This window comes from Tinamus guttatus, unplaced genomic scaffold (genome assembly GCF_059628265.1).
Source record: "Tinamus guttatus ecotype Peru unplaced genomic scaffold, ASM5962826v1 Tinamus_guttatus_pri_ptg000696l, whole genome shotgun sequence".
NCBI classification, from domain to species: domain Eukaryota; kingdom Metazoa; phylum Chordata; class Aves; order Tinamiformes; family Tinamidae; genus Tinamus; species Tinamus guttatus.
In genome coordinates, this window is record NW_028289230.1 from 440,525 (window position 1) to 467,559 (window position 27,035).

Genomic DNA, 27,035 nt, shown 5'->3' on the forward strand with positions numbered 1-27,035 from the left:
GCGAGCGGGAGCCAACACCCGCTCTCAGCGCCGCCGCCGCATGACGTCACTCCCGGCGGCGAGCGCCTCACCTGACTGTCGCTCACGTGACACGGGCGGAAGAGCAGAGTGCACGCGCGCCGTTGCGTCACGTCACGTGGTGGGGGAGCGGCCTCGCGCGCGTGTGGAGCAGGAGAAGGGAGAGCGGGACGTGAGGGGTGGTTACGTGACGCTGGTGGGTGCTGGTGCTTTGTGAGCACATTGGGCAGGTACTGAGCGGGGCCGCGCGCGCGAGGGGGCTGGGGGCGAGTGGGGAGGGGGGCATGAGTCTGGCCAGCGGCCGCTCCCCCCCCCCCCGCAATGCGTGTCCTCCCACCTCCCGCCTTGAGGCTGGGAGATGCAGCGCTGGTGGGGCCGGGCCCCTTCCCCCACCGCCCGCCCGCGCCGCGCGGGGGGAGCCCAACGGTCAGAGGGCGCGCGCTAATTTCTTCTCCCCGCCCCTTAACTGCCCGAGGGCGGCGGAGGCAGTTCTGCTCCGCTTTTGCTGGCGGCATTTTCATTGTGGGCAGCCCGCGCCCTACCCTACATTGCGGGCGCCCGGGAAGGGGCCGCGGGAGGGAGCCGGGCGGTGGCTTCATCCTCTCCACGTGCCGCGGAGGGGCCTGGAGCTACCGCCTGCCCTGCTCGGTCTCATCCAAGGAAGCGCTGTGGCCTCCTGGCGCCGCGGTGCTACAGCGGGGGCTCTGCAGCCTCGCGCTTCCCCTTCCTCCTCTTTCCCACGGGCCCTGTGGGAGCTGAGGGGCTGTTCCAGGCCCCGGCCCGTTCTGGGAGAGCTGGCAGTTCTGGAGAGGAGCAAGTGGATGAGTAGCTATGGATCTGCTCAGTACCTGGCCTGCACCGTGGCTCCTGTGTTGCCTTTCCTCTTGTCTTCCTGTGGGCTTTCTCCCTGGGAAGGGGGGCAGGGTGGCTGGGTCAGAATCTGTGACTGCAGCCGCCCCAAATTTGCAACAACAACATCCCAACTGCAGCAGCAGGTTACCTGAGGATGTGGCTGGGAATGAACCGTCCTCCCTGTTAACCTGCTCTGCCTTGTCCTTCCTCACCTCTGACCATGTGCACTCACTGAGAGTTTTAAGTCGGGGCAGGCCTTTGCTGCTGGGCTTGCTTATGTGCATTAGAAAAAAAGCAGGCTTTGGGGTGCTTGCTGTATTTCCTGAAGGAAATCACGTCAGGAAAGCAAATTGCTCAAAACACACAAGAAACTATGTGTAGGAAGGGATTCATTTGCCCTTCAAACCCAGCTGCAAAGCTCTGATGTCTGCAGCGCTATTTAATACGGCCTGGGAGTAGGTCAGGGTGAAGCAGACTTGATGCTTCTCTCTTCTGTGTGTGTTAACACATGGAGCCTGGATGTGCAGAGCCCTTCTCGTTGTGTTCAAAGGAATATGCAGTTGGTGAAACAGAAACCAAGGGGGTTGTGTTGAGTGATGCGAGGGGAAGCTGAGAGTGCCAGCCTGCTGGTTCTCACTGCTAAGTAGCAGTCAGGCCCCAGTCATCTCTGAGTAAATGATGAATGCCAATAATAAGGCAGCAGCCTCTGGGATGGTGGTGGCTGGTGAAATGGAGGGGCCTTCCTGGTGTGAGAGCAGCTGTTTTTGTTTGTTTGTTTTTTTTTTTTTTTAAGGAGAGAAATTGGAGCTGGATGTAAGGGAAGGGAGGGGGAGAATGTGCAGGCCTGGAGCAGCAGCACTTTCCATTGAAATGGAGCCCTTCACAACCAACACCATCAACTTTGTTTTTCTAAGCCTTTGCTTTTTCTAATAATTTTCTAATATACAGGTCTTTTGAGCAATTCCTTGGGTTATATCTTATATTCTAGCAGAACCTGGGTTGGATTTCTACCTGACTGGCTCAGTATTTATACCTGTACCTGATCTCTGTGGGGTGGTTTGATCCAACTTGTTTAAAGATTTTATTTTTAACCCTACACCAGGCAACTTGAAGGTGAGTGAGGCTAAATCAGTTTGCAGCATTGATGATGTTTTGGGGCTCCTAGAGTGTTATGTGGAGAGACTGAGTTAACTAAATTTGTTTACACTAGTTATAGGCTCTGGGAAATGAGTGCATGCGTGTTTATAAGCTTAACAACATCTGGTGACTTAAAAGGGGAGCAGAGAAAAGTGGGAGAGCTTTATTCTGCTTTTTCTAGTTGCAGTTCTGCTAGTGTATTGATTTATTTTTTTTATAGCAAAAACGGGGGGGGGGGGGAAGGAAAGGCATGGAAATTCATAAATTAAGGCTGTTTCATTTGCGTAGTTCTGCCAAGTCCTCAAAAGGGATCTTGGTACCATGAGAGAGGATTTAACCATTCTAGGTGACTTTGAAGCTAACAGAATTATCGCTAAAATCCCCCCCCCCCTTTTTCAGTTTTCCAAATTTTAAGCTAATCTTTTATAGAACTTACAAGTAAATTTTTGGTTTTCTATGTTTTTTTCCCACTGACTGTAATTCAAGTCATGTTTTCCCAATAAAATGATTTTTTTGGTATGTATTATATCTCTTGCTAGTGTCCCCTAGTGATAATAGTCTTAGTAGCATAATTAATAGTGCTCGAGAAATATATGTATCATAAATATTAATATTTTATTAATAATTAGTGTAATAAAAATGTTTGTTAGTGATTTCAGTAATGTTTAGAATTGATACTTGGAATAGGGTTTTCATGAGAGAATAAGCATGCAAATATATATCTGTTAATGTATCTTTTGACTTTTATTTAGTTAAAGCACAGGTTCACAGCTCTGAAGAACTTTGTTTTGCTCTCAGATTTTCATTGTATGACCTTGGTTTTTTTTAAAAAAATAATAAAAAAAAACTTTCCCCTTTATAAGAGAACAGATTAATGAAACTCTCCTAGTGATGTATCTGTATGCTTCAAAACATGAGTGGAAATACAAATAGTATCTACTAAAATGCTTTTGTTTCTGTGGTAGTGTTTTGATGTGTGTGTGTGTGTGGTGTTTTTTTTTTTTTTTTTTTTTTTTTAACTGATATAGTCTGCTCATTTGTTGTCCATTACATACAAATTTGCTTTCCAGGGAAGACCTGGTTTGGACTTGTACTATTTCTCAAATAAATTCCCTAAACCAATTATGTTCTTACAGTGAGAGCTATAATGAAAAGCTTGAAGTAGCTCCTTTGCAATTACTTGAAATTATTTTATTTTTTTATTTTCCAAAAAAAAAGTACAAAATTTTTCTCCATTTTGCTGTAGCATGAAAGTACACTGTTAAATTTTGTCCAAATAACTGTCAGGATTCCTGGTTCGCCTGGAAGTCTCCTGCAGCTTAGTAGCATGCGATCTTCAGCTTCCCCTCTGCTCAGTACTGCAAAGGATAAAACAGTGACTAAAGATGCAGTCCTGCATTTACCAGGTAGATTAAAGGTTATGCTTAAGTTCTCATGGCTTGCTCAGCTTGCTTCTACTACAGCTCTCTTGCTGAGCACATTGTTTTATGTCCTGCATAGATTATAAAACTTCCAAGGTAGGTTGCGTGAATAATTTTGCATGTTGTTCCCTTGCATGGAGTTGTTTATACTCTCAGTTCTGATTTTTTTTTTTTTTTTTTTTTTTTTTTCTCCTGGCTGTCTTTGTGAAAGCTGGGACACACTCTGACCTCTTCTGAAGATAAACTCATCAAGCTTTTCTTTTTCCCCCTCCATTTTCCCTTTTTTAAAATCAGCCTTCCAACAGATTAGCTTGGAAGAGCCACTAACCTGGTTAAATGTACCAATTTGCATTAAAAACAAACATGTTTCCAATTTTGAGAGCTTCCATCCTTCCCAAAACTTGGGGTTCACCCAAAGTAGTACTCCTGTTCTGAATGTTATGGTTTGAAACCATATGAAATATGAAACAAGAAACACAGTTTATTCCAGATCTACAAGAGATGCTAGTTGAGCAGAATTTGAGAACATCGGTTGTGATTTTTATGACTACAACACTGTTTCTACAAGTAGGTGTTTACAGGCTAATGCTTTAAAGACCATATTGAGATTGCTTTTGAGCAAAGAAAACTGTTTTTTTTTTTTTCTCCTGTATCTTTGTCAAGCAGGTATTTTGAGTGATTGATAGAATGAGCAAACAACATACTTCCTTATTATATCTAGTTTTAAATGTTAACCAAATTATGGATATTTAATGATAAACATTTGACTGGTATCTCCTGTGTTCATATTGTCCACACTTTACTGTATTTGGGGGCAATGACTGATCTATTTTTTTTCTTTAAAGTCTTGCATTTACTTTTCTTGCTTGATTTTAAATCTTGCAGGTGAACTTAGGTAAATTTCAGCAGTGTGAATCTGAAATGAATCCTGGTGCCAAATCTCCCCCTGAAAGGGACTGTGTGTACAGAGCTCACAGTTTACTGTTCCCTGTAAGTCTGGTCCCTGCTCCTGATGCTCAGGCTGCAGCTATCTTTGGGTACTGGTCTTTTATTTCACATTTTGGTCGCAAGCTCTTCAGGCCACTGACTTGTGATCCATATTGAGCCTGACGAAACAGTGACCTAACTTAGGGATGTTAACTTTGGGGGTCCACAAGCAATGGGGAGGAACAAGGCTCAGAGAAGCCACATTGCACTTCCAAGGCTTGTGCTTTGCCTTTTTTCAGTAGCCACTGAACAAGTTGGAGTGTTTTGAACCTGGTGTAAGTGCCAAGATGTCTGAAATCAAGTTTAGAGAAGACCAAAGCAGTATTATGAGCTTGGTGGAGGCAAGTTAATGAGTATGTGAAAGTGTGTGTGTGTGTGTGGTTTTTTCTTTTTTTCTTTTTTTTTTCTTTTTTTTTCTCTCCTCTCCTCAGTGTCTGTGAAAAGTTTGTGGCTTCTGATAAATCCTTAACCTTTCTTTGCTTCTTCTTGATGTTCAGAGAGCAGCCATGTCCAGAAACTTTTTTTTGTGTCTTAGGAAAATACACATTATTTTCCTTGAATAGTTCTTCTATAGCATTATAATTGCTGTGGGATGCTATGGAAGAAACTACACCTTAAAAAGCACCTTGCTGTAAGGAATTTTATACCTGTACTTCAGTCTTCATTGTCTGCAGTTTTTTCTCTTGATGTATTATGGTAGATTATAAGTCCTAGTGATTTTTATTGTACTTGCCTTAATTGCAGGAATGATAGAAATTCTCTTTATGTGACTGTCTGGAATTCTGCTGGAATTTGAGGGTTGTCCATAATGAAGCTGCTTGTGGGCAATTTTGATAAGTTTGTCAATTTTAAGCCCTTTTATTTTTACGTAACCAAATATATTGTCCTTGAGGCAAACTTAAACATCTTCTATGCCTTTGAGAAAGGTGTGTGTGGGGGGGGGGGTTAAGGTGGAATTTAGGAGAGGTGCAGATGATAGTAGTTCATGACTCATGATGGGAAGAAAGGTGAATGGTTTTTGCAGCATTTTCTCTAAATGTATATCCAAAAGTGTAGCAAGGTTCATATTTTAAACATGAATCATGGTGTAATTGGATACCCAAATTCTAGCAGAACTGAAAGTTGTAATAAAATCCATGTGCTCTAGTAGAGAAATGGGTCAAAAAGTTAATCTTTTGACAGTGATAAAATCACCTAAGTCCTATGTATGTTTTGTCTATAAATTGCATGGATTGTGAATGGTGGTCTCGGGCATATATAGTGCTTAGGGCATCTTAGGCTGAGTTCTTGTTGCACTTCTGCATATTGAGTAGTTTGCTGTACATTAGAATGATTTTTTTTTTTTTTTTTTAAGTACTTTGTAATGGGATTAACAAAACTTTGTAGTTGCACAGATCCTGGTAAAGTGAAATGGATCCACCTCTGCCTTATTCTTGAGCAAAATGGAAAGAAAAGAGTAGCAAAACTGTAGCAAAATTTTAAAATGGGGTTGCATGGTTAAAATGACTTCATGGGTAATCATGCAGTGTCTGAGAAATGTTGGGATAGCTGTTTTTGAACTGTCCCCTGAAAAGAAATAACGGCGAATTAGTTTCTTCTGGGAAAAAATTACCTCAAATATTTGTATGACTTGTCTCCTGTGCTGGTTCTACTGACTGGTAGGGTGCTCCTGAATACTTGTGTTATGGATGGGAGCAGAGGGAAAATTGATAAATTTAACTACTTATTGCATAAATGTATTAAGATAACTCAATAGAATCAATAGAAGATGATGTTTCTGTAGCTAGGAAATGGCCTGCCCTAAATATGGGGGAATTCAGGCCCAGCAGACCGAAGAACCATCCCTTTTCAGTTGATTTGGATATCTAAGCAAAATCTAACATGAAAACATACTGAGTGACGCATCTCACCTTGCAGGCCAGACCAAGCAAGTTTTGAACGTTGAGTCAGTGTGTGATAACTAAAAGCTTTCTTGCTTAGCCAAAAAAAATAGATGTTTGGGACTGGAACTGGATGCAGGAGAGAACAGAAGTTAACCAGGGTGGTGGCCGTTATCCTCATGGGGACTGCAAGGAGAGCTGTGTGGCTTGGAGCTGGTGTTGTGGTTGCATATCCCACTCTCACTGAAAAGCTGACATGCAACCTTTCCCCTTGCAGTTGCCTAATATATTGCAGAAAAGTTGGGATCGGTTGTTCTGCTGATAGTGTGTTCCCTCCTGTGCCTGAGGAAGAGGTTTCAGCGTGGCCTGTAGCGGGAGAGTCAAACCGAGCCGCCTGTGAAGTGAGGACAGGTGAGGGCAGGGTGTGACTTGGGGGTATTAAGTCAGATTTGAGGTGAGAGAAAAAGGGAGGAAGAATTTGGTGCTTAGGATCAGCGAGTGGTGTGACAGATTGTTACTTTTATTTGCTCATTTAAATTATCCAGAGTCTGGTTCATAGCAGCAGAAAGCAAGCTGTTAATGCTGGGAAGCCTTAGGTGTGTCTCTGTAAACAAACAAAATTCCAGCTTTGATAAACTGCACTCAAGGTTAAAAATGAAATAGCACTGGGAGTGATGAGACCTAATGGAGCACTCTGAGAGGTGGAAGGGAGTATCTGTTCTCTGCACTTCTTGCATATGTTAATTTAACAGGGTGAATTATTTGATGCTGTGAGTGTATTTCAGTCTTTTGAGGGCTGTTGCTCTGTTAGTATCTAACTGTGTAGCAAGTGGGGCTTCAGTAACACGAAGTGTAAAGTTATGAGATGGTGCTTTGTGCCTATTTCTTCTAGTATTTCTTATAAACACATTTTTATTTTGCACTTATAGGTCTAGGTCAACAGTGATTTACTATTTTTTCATAAGTTCAAATAGGAATGTAAACACGGGGCAATACATTTTTCAGTTTAAGTTTGTTTTTTGAGGGGGGGTGGGGAGGTGTTGAAGGGAACAGGGATAAGCTATCTCCTGGTATTTGTGGGGATAGGAAAATTAGCTCTGTTTAGGGATTCACTTAGCTCTACTATTTAATGTAGTGAGACCATTACCACTTATATTTCCTGAAAAAATCTTAACTTCAGACTTCTTGCGTAATTTGCCAGATGACCTCACATAAACATAGCTCAAAAACTACATTGCTAAATGTAAGTTTAAACTTTAATAGTAGAATTTAAAAGCATTCAGCTGAAGACAATTATTCTACTATTCATGTTTTATGGTAGTAAGATATTTTATGGTTAAAAAAAAATGTGGAGCTCTGCTCTATTGAAGTCTTTAAGCCCAATTTGGGAAACATGATGTGCTTGGCTTTTCCAGGACCAGGTGTAAACTGATCTTCCAAACAGTGCAAGTTCTGGCATATCTTCAACTTTGTTGAAATACTGACTTAACATACTTAGCCTGTGTTGTGTATGTTTAGAATTATGCGTGTTTTTAAAATAACCCAAATTTCTAGTTAAAGATGATGATGAAAAGGTGCCATTGAGTTGTTCCAAAACTTTATAAAGATGCCTTGAATATTTTACAGTCCTATTTGAAACCAAAGCTTTATAGCTACAGGAGTTTAAAAAATAACTAAAATGTTGCTATACATTTCTGTAACACAGACTGAATGAAGTAACAACAGAGCAAAAATAAAATTATGATTTAAAAGTACATATCTTTATATGTTGATAAACAGTAGGTTCTGGAAACAAAGATCAAAACTTTTGAAGGAGCTAATGGAAAATTAGGTACTCAAGTCCTATGCTGCATTTTTATCTCAAATTTTGAAAAAAAAAATTGTTCACAACATTAAAAATTTTAGATTGACCTAATTGTTGCTTAAAAGTACAGTTTCCATTTTTTGATTTCATGTGTATTGAAACTTCTAATGACCACTGAGCCCCAGGTAAATATTGTTGTGTTGTTGTAATTATTATTTTTGTAAGTTTCCAGCCTTCTGTGCTTCACATTAGTGTGAGGTTGATTTTTGACTCCCAGGGTTTAATCCTAGCATTTTTTATGTAACGTTGAACCCAATGGGCTTCCATTTTATTTATTTATTTTAATTTCATAACAATAACAACATTTAATCGAAGAAATGTTTTTCTTAAACACAAAACATTGCGCTTATGTGTGTGATACATATTAAATTTTAACTGATCAGCTATGGATAGAAGGCCTTAGTCTTACTGTTTTGTGTTTAAGGGTTTTTTTTGGTTTGCATTAATTGTGTGTGTGTGTGCGTGTATATATATAGCCTTTGAGGAGCTGGATTGCTTTAAGGGAATGCCTTTGGGAACAACAGTCTATTTAATGTGCCTTTTCCTTCTCCTCTTTTTTTCTGGAATAAAATTCTGAGAAGAGCACAGAATATTTTTTTTTTCTTGGATGTTTTTGTAACTCTTCAAATTCAGTTTTGTGAATAAGTAAAAGTAATAATTCTACTCCACAAAATTGCTGCTCTCAGGTCCATGTACTCTGTGAAGTTTAAATGAAGTGTATTGAGAGCTGTTTTGTCATGTTTTTGTCACTCTCTTGCATTCCCTCCTGGAAAGAAGGTCCTGAGATGCAGCTGTGATCTCACAGTAACTTTCATGACAACTGCTGAGCTCTGGCTCTGGTGCAAGGTTCTTTTATGGTATTTTAACTAAGGTCATAGCAGTGCCTGGTGCCTTGGAGTTTCAAACACTACAAGAAGGTGGGTCAGGAGTTTTTCTTGAGAAAATTTTCCTAATTTTTGAAAAGGCCAGTGGCTACTTCTTGTGGAATTTATTTATTTTTTAGAAAAATACTGTAAACTCTTGCAGATTTGCAAATTTTGAGGCTCTGAAGATGAGACAGAGTAGCTTCAGCTATTTACTTTCTCCTGATTACAGCCTTGGTTGGAGAGGTTGCTGCCTTAACTGTGTGTGTTTGGACTTTTTTTTTTTTTTTTTTTTTTTTTTTATCAGAGGAAGCATGTCGACATGCTAAGTTGCATTTTTTATTTTATTTTATTTTTTTTCTTCTTCAAGATGTTAGTTCTTAAAATGCTGTATATTGGGACATTGTACTCTTTGAACTTGAAGAGCAGTTTTCATGTGTTAAATTGAGAGTATGTTAAATCATCATACTGTTTTTCTTTTAAACTTGTGTACCATTGCTTACTTGTTTTATAGCACTACCTTATTTATTTATTTTTTTTACTGCAAGTATGTTTAGCAGTTATTTTTGCTAGGATTTTTAATAGTATTCTATAAATGTCTGAAATTGTGCCACCTGTAGAATAGTATGTGATTTGTTTGATCAACTTTGACCAAGAAAAAACTCAAGTTTGTCATCTGAGTTGTAAAGCTTATAATAGTTTCTTAACCAATCCTCAACTTCAATGTACCTACGACATCTCTTTGTTAAAAGAAACTAACTGATATTTATGGCGAAATGGTTTTAAAGATTGACATAACCAAGCTGTGTGTTCAGTGAAGATTCATAGGTACAGTATGACCTCTAAAACTGATACCTGTAAGTTTACCTCTGTGGGCCAAGCATGGAATCCGTGACTTTTAGTTACAGCATTGTAATAAATACAGTACACTGATAAAGGACTCCTAAATAAAAAAGTTTAGGTTAAATGACAGTAAGACACATAAGCTTTAAGAAAACTAGTGAATCATGTGAAATGTATTTTCTTAATGGCTTATCAAGAGGAAAGATGTTTTGGAAGGAAATCTTTATGCACTAATTCCATGTGTAACATGGCAAACATCTGAAAAAATTGATTCTTAAATTTATATTATAAGCTAGTCTGGCTTGAAAAGACGTAGTGATAGTGGAGAGCAGCAGCCTGCTCCTGGAAATACAGATTGCAGGGCAGCCAAATGATGTTCAAGTCGGTCAAGACTTGCAGAGGAAAGGTGAATTTGGGGGTGGAGGGTGTGCATAGTGAGTCTGCATCTACAAGAAGTCTCGTTTTTCCCCCACTCAAGTTGGAGAGAAAATAAATACTGAATTATATTCATTAAAAGTTTGGTCAATTTGAAGTTACAGGTGAGCAGCTTGTCTGTCTTCTGTGGTTCTGTTAGAAAGTTAAGGAAGTGGGAGATAAATTTCCATTCAACTTGGTTCTTATTGAACATATAAGAAGAGTCTGAATTAATCTTTTCCTGTTCTTAGCTTTAAATTCTTCTTTGTAGTATGTTGTGTGTTTGCAGTTGTACAGATGGTTGTTAGTCATTCATTTCTTTGGATAGTTGTGTATCGTTTGGGTCTAGATCAGTGCTACAGCTGGCCTCATTTGGAACTCTAGAAAGATGGAACAATAATATGTGAATTTTTGCACAACGCCAAGTTGAGGAGTTGTTACATTGAGGAAAATGATACCCAAAAATCCTATTGGAAAAACTTGGAATAAAACCAAAAAGCCAAGTTTCCCAACTGAAGCAGGTTAGCACAAAGATTAATGTTAAAGGAAATGAATAAAGCATTGTTTAAAGATATGCCAAACACTAGCCCTGGTCAAGGCTGTAGAAGGAGTGGTCCACAATTGGCAGAAAAACCCAGGATTGCTCATGTTTTTCAGTTCTCTGTGAGACTGCTTCTTTCTGGGCCCCTGAAAGAAAGTTCAAACAAAGAACTTCGTGAAAGTTTTCACTTAACCAAACACCATGAGTTTTCAACAAGATTTTAGACATACTGGAAGTATAAGATTGATAAGGAAAGCAGCTTTTAATACTGACTTAAATTGTGGTTTCTGTGTGTGTGTGTTTTTTTTTTTTTTTTTTAATTTAGAATGGTATATGTAAAAAAAAAAAGTGCGTTCTCTTGTGAAAAATATAATCTTGGAAAAAATCATAAAAAAATATTTTAGAATATCCTGCTTATATTTAAAAGAAACATTTTCTTTGAGGCTTTGTTTTCTTTAATTTTTCCTGAATACGTGATTTTTTTTTTTTTTTTTTTTACTGTGTATGTTTTGTGACTGTCTAGCTTAAGAAGTAAGGTTCTCTGCAGTTATAGAAAAGGTGTCTTGGCTTTTTGGATTTGCTACCAAACTGCAAAGCTCGAGTTCAAAAGTTGATATAATGATGTTTTTAGCACACATTGTAGGTTAAGGCTTACCTAGTGTTTGCTTTTATATTCATAGAATCATAGAATGCTTAAGGTTGGAAGGGACCTCTAGAGATCATCTAGTCCAACCCCCCTGCACACGCAGGGTCACCTAGAGCACGTGGCACAGGACTGCGTCCAAGCGGGTTTTGAAGATCTCCAGAGAAGGAGACTCTACAACCTCTCTGGGCAGCCTGTTCCAGGGCTCTGTCACCCTCACTGTCAAGAAATTTTTCCTTAAGTTCCTGTGGAACTTTTGGTGTTTCAGTTTCTGGCCATTACCTCTAGTTCTGTCTGTGACCACCACTGAAGAGAGGCCAGCACCATCCTCCTCACTCCCTCCCTTGAGGTACTTATAGACACTGATTAGATCCCCTCTCAGCCTTCTCTTCTCCAGGCTGAACAGGCCCAGCTCCCTCAGCCTCTCCCCATAGGGCAGATGTTCCAGGCCCCTGATCATCCTTGTGGCCCTGCGCTGGACTCTCTCCAGCAGCTCCACATCCCTCTTGTACTGTGGGGCCCAGAACTGGACACAATACTCCAGATGCGGCCTCACCAGGGCTGAGTAGAGGGGCAGGATCCCCTCCCTCGACCTGCTGGAGACGCTCTTCTTAATGCACCCCAGGATCCCATTGGCCTTCTTGGCCACGAGGGCACACTGCTGCCTCATGGTCAACTTGTCATCCACCATGACACCCAGGTCCCTCTCTGCAGAGCTGCCCTCCAGAAGGTCGGTCCCCTGCCTGTCCTGGTGTCTGGGGTTATTCCTCCCCAGGTGCAGGACCTTGCACTTGGCCTTGTTGAATTTCATGAGGTTTTTCACCGCCCAGTTGTCCAGTCTGTCCAGGTCCCTCTGGATGGCAGCGCAGCCCTCTGGGGTATCGGCTACTCCTCCCAGTTTGGTATCATCAGCAAACTTGCTGAGGGAGCACTCTGTGCCTTCATCCAGGTCATTGATGAATAAATTGAACAGGACTGGACCGAGGACTGACCCCTGGGGGACCCCGCTAGCTACAGGCCTCCAACTAGACTCTGCACCGCTGATCACCACCCTCTGAGCTCTGCCATCCAGCCAGTTCCTAATCCACCTCACTGTGCACTCATCCAACCCACACTGCTGGAGCTTGCCCAGGAGGATGTTGTGAGGGACGGTGTCAAAAGCCTTGGTGAAGTCGAGATAGACGACATCCACCGCTCTCCCCTCATCTATCCAGCCGGTCATTTCATCATAGAAGGCTATCAGGTTAGTCAAGCATGATTTTCCCTTGGACAAGGTTAAATGTGGAGAAATTGCGTCTTCCTTCAGAAGTTTTCTTTATGAATAAGGACTCTTGTTGTTTCTTAAGATTGAATACTTATTTATAAGCTGTGAAGAAAGGCCATGGGATGTTTATTGTGTCTAGTTGGCAGTTTTAGATAGACACTAGGGAAATCACTAGCATATGCTAAAATGTGATTCCCATTTTACACAGCTATAATGCAGAAACACTGGGGTAATGCCAAAAAATGATATTGTAAAGCTAGATTTTTGAATAATTTCAGTCATGTTACTGTTTTATGTGACATGCACTGGTTAGTCTCCTTTCAGTATCATTCTTGTTAGGGGGCTTTGGGTATGTAACTGGATTCTGTCTGTCTCCAGTCTTCTGAATACTATGAGCACTTCTTTGTCTTCCAAAACATTGTGGTCTGTTTTTTTATTGTTGGTAGAATCTATTTGTGTATTTTTTTTTCCTTCTCTTTTTAACATTTGCTTAGGTATACTAATCCTTAAAATAAACTCTTGGTTTCTTTCCTTCTTTTCAGAGTTTTTGGGTTGTTTTTCCAGTCCTAAAGTATTTTACAAAGGAATGGTTTGCTAATGTGTCTTTTTTTCTGATTCTTTTTCCCTTGATTTAAAACGATTGTTGTAGATCATAAGTGCATTGCTAGCAATTTATAGATTCATTGGATCCACTGGAAAGTAGTAATTTAAGTAACAGCTTTGGATTTTAACCTTGGTAATCAGTATGCAGTTGCTTATTCATCAGGCTTTGCTAACAGGAGAGAGAATTCATAACTTGAAGCACATATGTTCGTTTTGTGCTAGGGCTGAAGGTGACAGTTGGTCACCTTTATTATAAAGCTTTGCCTTTTAAAACTTTTTTAAAGCTTGGAAAATAAAATAAATTTTCTTGAACCATTTGAGCTCAAAATTTGCCCCTGTCTTTGTGATAGTGAATGTAGAGATGGTTGTAGAGTGTTTAGGTAAACAGTTGTAAAGCAGTATCATCCCTGGGAGTGCTAAGGTTACCTCACTTATTGATTGTGTGATATATTTTAGAATAGGAAAATATTTTATGTTTAAACCTGATATTATTGATCTGCTTTTGAAGGGCATTTGTTTAGTAGAACAGGTTTAGGCAAGTGCATTTTGGAAGTGTTTTATGAACTAAATTACCTACCAATGAAGATAAGATGGGTTTTAGTATTAACTAATTTTGTATATTATAGGAAATTCTAAGTGGGGTTTTGGAATACTGTTTAACTTGCATCTGTGCATTTTTGGGGGCACGAGATGTAGACTAAGAACTAGTGGGGCAACAGCAATGGAAGTGATGAAAAGCCAAATGTGAAGTTTTATCCTTCATCCAGATGTGCTTAATCGACAGCTGAGAGAGATATCCAGGACAGCCTGAGAACGTCCTGCTCTCAGCAGTGCTTTTCTCTTGGTGAATCCTGAGAGCACAGGGAGGATAATATCTCTCTGGGGTGTTTTGCCAGTGACAGTCTGCCCTTGGTCATCAATGTTGTTCATATTTGCTGTAGAAGAACATAAAATGAGAACGTAGGAACCCTTCCACGAGTTCAGATTGGGTATTGTTGGCTTAGGGGAATACAAGCATTGAGTAAACAGCACCCCTCCTGGAGATGTGACTTCTGCGAACTGTTTTCTGCTTTCAAGTAATAATAAAGATGGTGAGGATCTCAGGCAGCAGTTCTTACAGGAAATGCATTGTATTGATGCTTTGAAGATGCAATTTTTCTCCCCTGTCCTCCTTCAAGATCATGTCATGCCAGAGCTGTATAGGTATTCAGTTCAAAGCTCGTAATAAAATCTGGGCTCACTGTACATGTACTGCAGTCACGTCATCATGAGGCAGTGCTCTACAGCATTTTCCCAGCCTTGTCATGTCAAGAAATTGACTGAATAGTTTTTGTAGTTAGAGAATAAAAAAGAAATACTTTTGGGGTGTTCAGAGAGCTCTGCACAGTGTTATCACAGCTCCTTGTCCTGAGAGTCAAGAAAATAATTTTTGTGTGTTTGCCTCAGGAGAAGAATCAGAAGAATTGAAGTTATTTTGTTCAGCTGATGGAAGTGAATATTTAACTTAAGAAAGATTCCAGAAACCCAAGCAGTGTGTGGGACCTGGGCTGTTTCACAGTAGATTCTCTCATTCATCCAGCCACATTGGCAGGTGAATTTGTATTTAGGCCTGTCTTTAGTTTTTATGGCTTATCTTGACTCCAAAAAGGACTAGACTGTGTTGCCCAAGAAAATTTAAACATAAGATTGAAGAAAGAATTAATATCAATTTAAAAAGCTTCTTTGCTGTGTTGATATGAATCGACTTGTCCTTTGATTGTTTGCGTTTCTCCTTTCCTTCTAAAATCCAAAGCAAAAACTGAAGTAAATGTGCTGAATAAGGCAACACGGAGACTTTTGAGGAAGGGATTTGGTCTCTTCAGAGAGATTGGGCATTGAGGTAGCAACACTCGGGTACCCTTCTGGAAACCGACCTGCCCATTGCCATTCCATCATGGGTCTGATGCTGGTTTGTGATGCAATGGTCCATCTGGTGTATCTGCTGTTGTTGTAGTGTGTTCTTGGGCTAAACTTACGTAGACAGAAACACTAAGATGACAAATCTTGAGACTTGAGATGATTTCTCATTAAATGCCTCCACTGCTTTCCATTTTAAAGTACAGGCATTTGCTTTATGGGGAAATCTTGAAAGTTGAATTCCCTCTGGAGGCCCTGGATTTCACTTCAGGGTAAGAAAGACTTCTAGCAGTCTTGTGCTTCTTTACACAACAATTTTGGAAAGTCCACTGTCTTTTTGTCTTTTTGTCTTTTTCTTAATCCTTTCTCTTCCTTTTTTGCTGATGCTCTGAGGTTCTGATTTAACATGTATCAGTTTCTTCAAAATACAGCTGTTGTAGCTGCTTAGGGGGAGTTGCAATGTGCCTCCAAGGTCAAGTGTAAGCTGTTGCTGAGGAACTTGTGTATTGAGGATCAGAGCACAGAAGCTGGTAGGTGAGTGAGGAGGTGTTTTTGTCCAGCCCCATCTTTAATAATAGCCCAGTTAATAGTCAAAGTTGTAGTCATAGTGCTACTGTGAAAGCAGTGGGTGCCTGCCCACCTCTACCTGCCAATGCATTAGTAGGATGTACAGTTTCACCAAAATAGTTAAGGTGCTTTCAATGTGGGGAGGAATTACCCCCGACACCAGTACAGGCTGGGGACAGACCTTCTGGAGAGCAGCTCTGCAGAGAGGGACCTGGGTGTCATGGTGGACGACAAGTTGACCATGAGGCAGCAGTGTGCCCTCGTGGCCAAGAAGGCCAATGGGATCCTGGGGTGCATTAAGAAGAGCGTCTCCAGCAGATCGAGGGAGGGGATCCTGCCCCTCTACTCAGCCCTGGTGAGGCCGCATCTGGAGTATTGTGTCCAGTTCTGGGCTCCACAGTACAAGAGGGATGTGGAGCTGCTGGAGAGAGTCCAGCGCAGGGCCACAAGGATGATCAGGGGCCTGGAACATCTGCCCTATGAGGAGAGGCTGAGGGAGCTGGGCCTGTTCAGCCTGGAGAAGAGAAGGCTGAGAGGGGACCTGATCAGTGTCTATAAGTACCTCAAGGGAGGGAGTGAGGAGGATGGTGCTGGCCTCTCTTCACTAGTGGCCACTGACAGAATTAGAGGAAACAGCCACAAACTGAAGCGCCAGAAGTTCCACAGGAACTTAAGGAAAAATTTCTTGACAGTGAGGGTGACAGAGGCCTGGAACAGGCTGCCCAGAGAGGTTGTGGAGTCTCCTTCTCTGGAGATCTTCAAAACCCGCTTGGATGCCGCCCTGTGCCACGTGCTCTAGGTGACCCTGCGTGTGCAGGGGGGTTGGACTAGATGACCTCTAGAGGTCCCTTCCAACCTTAAGCATTCTATGATTCAATGTTTCTTTGGTTAATGCACCATCAGTAGTGGGGTAAAGTCATTTCAATAGTAGATTGTGCTGATTGTGCAGTTGTCTGAAGCAAGTGGGAGTCCGCACTGCTCCCCAAAAGGACTCTCACTTCGGCTTTTGGTTGCTACTTCAACCCCTTAACCAACTTCTGTTGTCATGGATTATGTGGTCAGCAAGATTAGGATCTTCTCTAGAGCTCCTGTTATAAGGTGGTTTGGCCTTCCTCCCATTGACAAACTGATCTTGCTGCTCGTCGTCGTCGTTTAGTAGCGTTTCAAATGTTTGTGTGCTTTTCTCCTTCTGTCTACTCTGAGAAATAAGCATAGCTTAAATAGATGTGACATAGGAGCATCATCCTGTGCAGGAAGCATATGGTGCCTGGGTATCAGAGGTGGAAAATCTCAACCATGTCTACAATGTGGATTTTGGTACTTAGCGTAGCTTTGTGTAGTGTGAGTAGAGAAATAGGTATTTGAAATCTAAGCTGATTTTTTTAGGCACCATAATCTATTTAAACGTGATCTTGATTTAGAAATGATCAACAAATTGAGAGTAAATGGAGTTACAATTTTTTGGTATGTTTTCAATCAAAATGGGGCAAATCTGGGCAATCTTATTTGAAACCATCATAGAATACTTAAGGTTGGAAGGGACCTCTAGAGGTCATCTAGTCCAACCCCCCTGCACACGCAGGGTCACCTAGAGCACGTGGCACAGGACTGCATCCAAGCGGGTTTTGAAGATCTCCAGAGAAGGAGACTCCACAACCTCTCTGGGCAGCCTGTTCCAGGCCTCTGTCACCCTCACTGTCAAGAAATTTTTCCTTAAGTTCCTGTGGAACTTTTGGTGCTTCAGTTTGTGGCCATTACCTCTAGTTCTGTCGGTGGCCACCAGTGAAGAGAGGCCAGCACCATCCTCTTCACTGCCTCCCTTGAGGTACTTATAGACACTGATCAGGTCCCCTCTCAGCCTTTTCTTCTCCAAGCTGAACAGGCCCAGCTCCCTCAGCCTCTCCTCATAGGGCAGATGTTCCAGGCCCCTGATCATCCTTGTAGCCTTAGCTTGTCTTTCGGAGAGAGAACTTAGTATTCTTTGTCGAGTTCTTTGTTCAGGACTTTTTTCATGGTTCCTTTCCAAGTGGTGATGAGCCCACTGACTGCTTTCAGAAACAAACAGAAGTTTTCCAAGGTCATAATTAGTGTACATAAACTTAAGTTAGGCCTAGGACTTTGGAAGTCTAGGCATCATAGCTTACAAAACACATTTTAACACAAAGAGAAACTATTTTTTACTGTAGACTCAACTGAGGACTTGACCAGATGTGTTTGAAACACCAGTGGAGAGCCATGACCAGAAAGTTTGTGATAAATATTGAACTTTGTGTAGAATGTCACCAAAACTACTTGATATTTTGCTTTCCTTGGAACATTTTGTCAGATGAGCTTGAATTACATCTCTCCTGATTGTATCTGTCTTTTGGGGTGTTGAATGCGGTGCCATAAAGGTTTGTTTGTTCTGGGGTCTGGAAGACAACGAAGTTAGACTACCTTAAGAGCAGAGCGGCTTTAGTGAAGGTATTTATAAAGCTGAAGAAACACTGTGTTCCTATTAGATCATACTACAGGCAGTTCCTGGTGAAGGCAGACCTTTTCTTGTTAAATATGCAAGAGTTCATGGAAATAGACTTTCTCCTTGCACTGTATTGAACCCTTTAACTATCACATAAATAATTTCAATGTCAGAGCTCAGTTTTGGTCAATGAAAATGTATCTGCAAATTGAGGGTTTTTGGATCATAGTGGGATTAATGAGCTTTTGGATTTCTATGTGAGACTCATGAGCCTTGTGAATCAATATTTAAAATATAGCATGTCAGTGCAGCTTTAATTTTGGCACGTAACTGCTCGAGTTCACTTCAGTGTAACTGCTCGAGTTCACTTCAGTGTATGTTATTTATGAACATCCAATTGCCATTGAACACACCCCTGTCCCTGCAGTCCTTGTAGCTTTGTGTCTAAGCTTTCATGTGTATTAAACTGCGATACCAACTTGCAGGAGAGCTGCTTATCCTGGGGAGTTGCATGCTGAGGCCAGTTCTTTCGTTGGGGCTGTAGCAAAAGGTCTTTCCTCCTTGCGCATCTCTTTGGACCCAGGTGTACCTTGCAGGTTGACTTGAGTTCCCTAAACACACAGTCTCACTTGTCAGTGGTGTGGAGACAGAAACCAGGATGTTGGCTACAACTGTTCTGGTTGATTGAGAAATCTGTTTTCAGTTATTACAGCTTGCATAAACCATATTCATCAGTTAATCTTGTATTAAATGCTGTACAAACACTGGGGAGTGATACATTTCTTGTTTCAAAGTACTTGTAGTGGTAGGAGATGCATTAGAATGACTGGTGCGTACATAAAATAACAGGGTTACGCTAGTATGTGTGTGTGGCTTTTGGGTTTGAGCTTTTCTTTATGATCATGCCACAAAGGTATGTGTAAAACAAGGTGCTAGCAAGTTTTAAATATGAAAAAAAAAACTCAAGAATACAAAATAATACTGGAATATTGGCTACAGAAGCTTGATTTAAAGGCAAGGATTATCGTTTCTGTTACAAATGAGGCCAAGCATTAAGAGTGGACACTGGCCATGACCTCCTTAAAAGTGCAAGAAAAGAGTTTAATGATGGGGAAGAGCAGAAACGCCGTATTCCAGATGATGCTGCCTGGCAGGTCTTCGCAGGAGTGTTTGGAGTGGGCATGAGCATGGTAAAATTCCAAGTGTCAAAACAAGATAGGTGTTACAGAAACTTAAGGAGTGATACAGCTGGAGCTGAAATTTCAGCAGACTCGCAGATAGGAAAGTCTGAATCTTAAATAACTGGAAAAATGTGAGTTTTAAATGTAGTCTGGACGTACAGATCTAGGGACATCCACATCGGCTAAAGATGCTGTTATGCTCTGCATTTTTTCTTTACTATAAAGACTGTGCAATAAATCCAATAACAGTGTATTTAAGTTGATTTCTCGGGAGCTTCTGCATGGAATACACATTGAATCTGCTGCACTGTTGTATTACCAGAATATTGAATCTGTACCCTGTTCTAACTCAGAGTTTTTTCTTTCAGATTTTTTATTTTGTACATACATTGTTTTGTATATACTGTATATGATGACTTCGGTGGGCAGTGAACGTACCCGGGGCACTCGGGATAAAACACAGACTTCAGCCACACAGCCAACACAACCACAGAAACAAGTAGTACAGGTATGTGCTGCTATATAATCTTTCTCATTTCGGGAGTAATCGATTAATAATATGTACTTCTTCCATAAGTTATAAAAAACTAAGAAAAGAAGAGGAGGGGTCTTTCCGTAGTTTATTTGGAAGAGCATGTTTGATAACTTATTTTAAATGCTTGGTAACCCAACACAGGATTTACTTGGTCTTGTATTCTTGTCTCTAACTGAATTTTGTGTTCTTCAGCAATATTCCCCATCAGGGAGGATTTCTATGCCTGTGCTTATGTCAAGATTTTTGTCTGGTGGCATCGATGTACTCAGATTTCAACTCTTTCCATGCTAGCCTCGTGGTGCTAGAAGATTTCTCATTGCTACAGGAATTGAAGTGGGTGGGAAAAGCTTTCTGCAGGATGGGTCCCATGCTGCACAGCATGATTCAGCATAACTGCAAGTTGTGAAATTCTGAACTTCTTGTGCAGTGTCTTCACAGAAAGCAAAATGATGAAGAAGGTCCATTAGTGGATTAAAAAAAAGCCTGTTTTCAGTATTGATGAGACTGAAATTAAGCTGTCATCCTGACACAGCAACATGGTAGCTAAGTTCTGTGTCTTTCAGGGTTACAGAAGATGTGAAATTATTTTGCTCCTGGCAACTTGTTATTCTGTTGTCAGATACTTCTCCAAATTGGATACAATTCAAGAATTGCCTTAGTTCTCTGCTGGCAGAGAATGCATCAGTCTAGAGGTGCTTCCCTCTAGAAGTGGTCTTTTATGGTTTTTTAGACTCATCTTTAACATGCAGGGGCTCCTGTAATGTTGCATATAGTATTCACTATATGAACAGAAGTGATTTAGAAAGTCACTTTCAACATAAGCAGTTGAATTGTTTTTGTTCAGTAACACCTAAGATCGCAGGAGTGTAGCAAGCGGGTTGAGAAGTGAATCTTCCGTCTGTTTGTTTGCTTTTTTTTGCATTTGCAAGTCCAGTTAAGGGCTGCCAAGATGGCTTGTGGCTGGAGCACAGAATGAGGGAAGGGTGAGGAAAATGGGCTAGTTCAGCCATAAGAGGACAGAACAAAGGCAAGAGCTTAATCCTCTAGCCAGATGCCTTATGACAGGGTGTAGAGAAGATGGAGTCAGACTCAGAGGCAATGGTCTGAGCTGGAACATGGGAAATTCCAGCTGTTAAAAGAAAAATAATGGTTTACTGAACAGGCGGTTCAGTGCAGGAATACATGTACATTACAGAAGTTATGATATTTCTGTCTATGGAGATGTTTAAAACTTGACTAGATGAGGCCCAAAGCAGCAACCCCCCTCTGAAGGGATCTGCAGGCGGGAGGTCCTTTCAAACCTGCATGATTGAGTGATTCCAAGCATTATGGCCAACAGCATTCCTGCATTGTCTGATTTTTTTTTTTTTTTTTTTCATCTCCTCCCTTTGCATAATGAATACTTGTTTGATCAATTGAATGGAGAAGATGCTATTTAGTATACAACTAGTATGTTTCAGTGCATCATGCTTTTTATTTTTTAGGTATCATGTAGACATTTCTGCTTAGACAAGCTTTATCATTAGCAATATGTGGGATTTTATTGTTTGGTTGCCATTGATTTCTTCTTTCTGAATCTAGAAGTGTGTTGCTTTCTCAAGTGGGGGCTTAAGGGTTACATTGATCATAATTTTGGTTATTTAAGAAATGACATAGCATTTTTTCCATTACTTTTGGATAATAAATATTGTATATAGTATTTGGGTGTATCATTGTCACTTTGTTTTCCTCGCTTTTGTCTTCTGATGGTTGTAAGTAAATTAAAAATTCTCCTTATTTTGGTTATACTGAAAGATTACATTTCTTGCGAAGTGTGAGTAATGTTCTAGCTGTCTTAAGTGATAGCATTTTCTTAGTCACAAATAAAATTTGATCACAGCATTGTCCAGAATGATACAATGTTAGTTGTTAAGCTGATGCCTTAAAAATAAAGGCGAACTAGTCATTGGGGAAAGAAGAAAAGTTTTTCGACAATGTTTTGGGGGTTGTGCGTGTGTGTTTATGTAGCAAAAATTTGTTTTTTTTTTTTTTTTTTTTTTCCTGCCCTGTGTGCTGCTGTGCGCGTGCCCCCCCCCCCCCCCCCCTTAAATTTCATCTCCTGGTGGGTGGTGTAATTCACTGTCATAAATACTGATACTGCTGGACCTATTTGTGTTTGCAGTGTCTCTGTATGGGAAAAATGGAGATACTGTTGCATGTTTCATAAATTGTTATAAAATTTGTATATTTTTATCTTCTAATATGAACTTACTTAAAAATACTATGTTAATAAAAATGACATTTAATGACTTTTTTCTGGTCAAATATGCTGTCATATACAGAAATCACATTGTCCAATTTTTTTTTTTTTTTTTTTTTTTTTTACAATGGATACCTTTAAAAGAGATCTCTTCACCGGTTTAGCAGCTGTGATAGATCTGGGGAGCCTGAAGTTTGAGTGAGAGGATATAATATGGCTTAATTCAGAAAAGGACAGACCATTTCTTTCTGTTCTCTACTGAGCTCTTAACAGACACTGAGTAAGCAGTTCATTGCTCCGAGTGCTGCCCGGGATGCTTCAGTGTAGGTGTAGCACAAGGCCTGGAGTGGGGAATTCCAGAGCAGTCCCATTTATGTCACCAGCTGATGTATGAAGCCATCAACAGGACACTTGGAAAATGTGTAGTAGTAGAGAGCTTAACTCGGTTACAAACATAGTAATTGTCTTGGAATGTTGCCTCTCAGCATGACAAATGTCACTTCTCTCAAGGAACCGGGACAGCTGCAGTCACTTCTCAGCAAGTCAGCAGCTGGTGGTGTGTGAGGGAGTCATTTTTAGACTCTTCTCAGCATTTGCACTTGGTGACCTACCACACCTCCTTGGTGTAGCAAACTCCAAAAGCAGAGCGATTGAAGAGGTTGGTCACTTGAACATTCAAGGCGCTGTATTCTCTGAAGTGAGACTTGGAAAGCCTTATGAATGATGAATACTTTTAGTCAAGAATTTCAGTGGATGTTGGGATACTTTTGCTGTGAAGAAAATTTTCTCAATGCCTCAATCTACATTTGGGATCCTAGTTCTCTCTTCAGTATCAACCTTCTCCCCTAGCTAGAGCTAGAAGCTTTTTCTGTTTAAGCAGACAATAAATGAAGTCCAGGATCATGTGGCCTAGTTATCTATGCTATTTTCCTGGGAATGCTGCTCATGTAGACCACAAATATCACATAAAGCCAGATTTCATAGTGAGGTATGTTAGTGTTCTTGGATTGCTTTTTCCTTGGGACACCCATAGCGTGTTCCGATGAATGACTTATTGAGAAGATAAATGCAGCTGTTCACAGGGAAAATCTTGAGGCACAACTCAGCCTCCTATTAAGTTTCTAAGTCTGTGGAGTCCTGACACTATTGGAGTCAGGCAGGAATTGTTGGAGATACAGTTTGTACAGAAGCACTTCTCATGATGAGAATAATATCTATCTGGAATAATAGATGCTAATTAAAAGTAGAAGTAATATATCAAAGCATAGGCTTCCGTAGCAAGTTTTAAGTGATTAAGTCGTCTTTAAGTAGTAACCTTGAATTGTGGTCCAAACATAGAACGTGTTGAGACTTCTGCTGTCCCAGAAAAGCTGTTGACAGTAAAATTAGGTATAGGGGAAAGGATATTAATCTCTTTCCCCTGTGTATGTTCCCTATATTATTTTTGACGATCAGGAGAGGGGGAGAAAAAAAGATAGCAATGTTAAGAGATGCTTTAAAAAATATATTGTTACTTTTTGTGAATTTTATTGGATGTTTGTATTTTTCAGGCAACAGCAGAACAGGTTCGCCTTGCTCAGATGATCTATGATAAGAATGATGCAGACTTTGAAGATAAAGTGAAACAAGTATGTTCCTTACAGTACAAAATTTTTATGCCCTGCAATATGGTACTCATAAGTTAGTTTACAATTTGGAGCTAGAGTGGCTGCTTATGATTTAGATTAAACCACTTTCAGAATGACTTAAGTTTAAATAGGAAAAGGTGCTCTCATTGCACAACAAAAGTTTGTTTATAATAAATTGCAGCAATAGAGTTCTGGCTTATGGATATGCTGGTGTACTCTTCTTTGTAGACAAGCTATGATGCCCACGCTCATCTGTGCTGATGTCTCTTACAGACTGTATCTCTCTAGTAAGGTCCTGCCAGTTAAAGATCTTCAAAACACAAAATATATTCAGCTTGTTTGCATTGAAATGCCCAAGAGGAGAATTTGTCACCTTATTAGTGAATTTACTTGGCTGCTTTTCAGGGAAAACCACGAAGTCTAATTATAGCTTACAAGTGAATTTAAGTTTTATTACAAACAAAACAAACAAAAAAATTGAGCTCCCAAATCTTTAATATTGTCTGTGAATTAAAGTGATAAAATTGTACTGCTAAAATGCAATCTAATCACACCATTTTCTGTATTGCACTGAATCTTATGTGTAGATATTCAAGCTTCTATTGCCGGTTATATTAGTGATCATTAACTCTGGCAATGCAGAGAGTTCAGTTCCTTGCTCTGCTGTGGGTGTTGGTGATCTTATCCTAGGAGACTAGTCAACACAGCACAGCTCATGTAGAACTTAGCAATGCACCTAGAAGGAGGCAAGAATTAGTGTGGAAACATGAACGCAGCAGAGGGACAGATTTCTTGACTTGCTTATTATTTTTCCCTTTATAAAACCTTTATCTGGGGAGCTGCTAACTGCATTTTGTTGTTCTCGTTTATAAACTTCTTATGCTGCTATGGCAGTTTTGCCAGAGGTGAAATTCTATTCCTTCCTGAAGCCTCCAGCCCTGACCAGTAGTGACTATGGCTCTACTGGTGGGAAGAGGGATAAGACTTAAAAATCCTGCAAAGGAAATCACCAACATTTTGCCTTTGTTTATTTCTAGTTCATATTGTTTTCCTCTGGGTGTTGTTGGATTTGCCATAGCAGACACTATGATTATATCTATCTTACACTCCACAGGAAGTGCATCCTGGGCTCACAAAACCTAATTCACTACCAGGTGTCTGTAAGCAGTTTTCAGTTATGCCTTGTCTGAATTGGATTGAGGGAGCTGATCTGGCTGAAAAATAACCCCCCCTCCCCCCCCGCCTCAGTCTTGGTTCTTTTCCAGATGGATCAGTTCTCTGCCATTATTTACCTTATGGCTGTTCTCACACAACAGAATAGGGAGAGGAATGTTTGGCACAGAGGCAGAGACAACAGCATTAGAGCTATACAGGTGGTTTGCATCTTTATACTCATATACCACCATCTGGGTGGTGACGGTGTTTACTGGAGGGGAAAAAAAAAAAAGTACTTACCTTCCTTTACAATTTGTGTTTAGTCTTGTTTCTTGCTTGACTCCTAAGCAGTTCTGTAAAATGCAGATACCTTTACTTAGGCTTTTAGTTGTCTTTGACACAGTAGCAATATACATTCTTGGAGACTACATGGTGCTTATACTTATTTTCTTATGATAGCTTGGATGTTTTAACATGTCTGACTCTTATTGCCAGCTTATGGAAGTGACGGGAAAAAACCAGGATGAGTGCATAGTGGCACTACATGACTGTAATGGGGATGTGAACAGAGCAATCAACATACTGCTGGAAGGAAGTTCAGACACAGTAAGGATTTGCTTTTATCTTAAACTGCTTTTTGTTTCTTGCTCCTTTATACTTTGAAGAACTGTTCAGGAAAGTCATGTGTGTATTTTGGAAGGTTTCAATTTCCGTCTTGCCTTTCAGATTCCTCTGAAGGAAATGGAGACCAGGGTATTTTTTTATCATGTGCATGCCTTAGAATAGTCCAAACTTGGAAAATGTGATGGGTGTCTGCTGGTTTCCTGCAGAGTTTTCCAGCTTTTACTTATGTGCAATGATTTTAATTCTGTTACAGAACTGAATGCTCTGTCAGATACTGTCCTATCTTATGTTTCAGGGTTGTGGATGTGCTCCAGAATAAGGGATGCTGTGCATTTGAAACAAAGAGCATTTTTTATAAACCTAGAAGGGGAGACAGATAAGTTATAAGTTATTTCTGTAGGTATGCACTGCAGCTATTGAAGTAGGAAGAGACATCCACATCTGTAGGTTGCATTAAAAGCTCTACTAAAGGGAGAAGAGGATAAGACAAATAGTTGCTTTCACTAAGTTATGTATCAGCATGGCCTTACTGAAGAGCAGAAAGAAAACTCTAAAACAGTGTGTAACAGCAAAGTGTTGCATAGAACAGCATTTTATTTATTTTTTATCCCTGAAAGTATCAGGCATGTTTTTTGGTGTGTTTGTAGTTTTTGCTGGAAGGATTTTCACTGTATTCCAGAGAAAGCAAACTAGATTCTATCTCGCCTAAATTAGGAAAGAAACCTGGACTTCCTTTTTATTTTTTATTTTATATTTTTTTAAACTGATGAGCACTCGGTGTCTCATGTTTTTTTCAGGATATGCATTCTTGCTTATTGTTAATGAGGAAAGCGCCCCTCTTCCCCTGGCTAATGTCTAGAAGACATGCCTCTCTGCTTGAGGGGACTCCCTTTTCCCTCCCCTTTTCTAAGAATTGAGATGATCTAAAGCGCAGAAATACATGCTGCCAGGTAAGTGGGGAGTAGAAGAGAGCATCTCACCTTGATAAAATCTATCTTGGTAACTTGCTAGCTATTTTTGTGTGTTCTCGTACTTTTTGTATTTGTCATTTTCTGGTTGAAGATAGTTTTCTAGTTGAAAAAGAATGGTAAATGCTGTCTCAGCTTAGCAAATAGTTGCAAGTGATCATGATATGGAAGAATTTTTTGAACTCAATTATCAATTAGAAGGAGCATATCCAGCATTTTGACAGTTCTTCAGAACCCATTGCTCCTCAAAAAACAAAATGCAGCTTAGAAATCAAAACAGAGAAATTAAAGGCCTTGTTGAGGTAGGAAGAAAGCGTTAATTAGAAGGGTCCTCATCAGCAGATGAAGACATGTATTCTTGATGGCCATGTGTGGGCCTCCAAACTTGAAGGGCTTGCTGCAAGGCCATTATAGTCCGGAACAATTTTACCATGGATTTGATGTTAACTTGGTA

General features: G+C 40.4%; 1 protein-coding gene across 1 annotated transcript in view; it reads left to right on the forward strand.

The window, feature by feature from the left end:
* Positions 1-220: 220 nt before the first annotated feature.
* Positions 221-27,035, forward strand: part of LOC104576558 (ubiquitin-associated protein 2) — an 87,037-nt gene continuing 60,222 nt past the window's right edge. The window contains exons 1-4 of the mRNA XM_088536680.1: positions 221-248; positions 19,801-19,940; positions 23,757-23,834; positions 25,485-25,595. Coding sequence (XP_088392806.1) covers positions 19,842-19,940; positions 23,757-23,834; positions 25,485-25,595 — 288 coding nt within the window. The 5' untranslated portion in view covers positions 221-248; positions 19,801-19,841. The remainder of the gene's footprint in view (positions 249-19,800; positions 19,941-23,756; positions 23,835-25,484; positions 25,596-27,035) is intronic.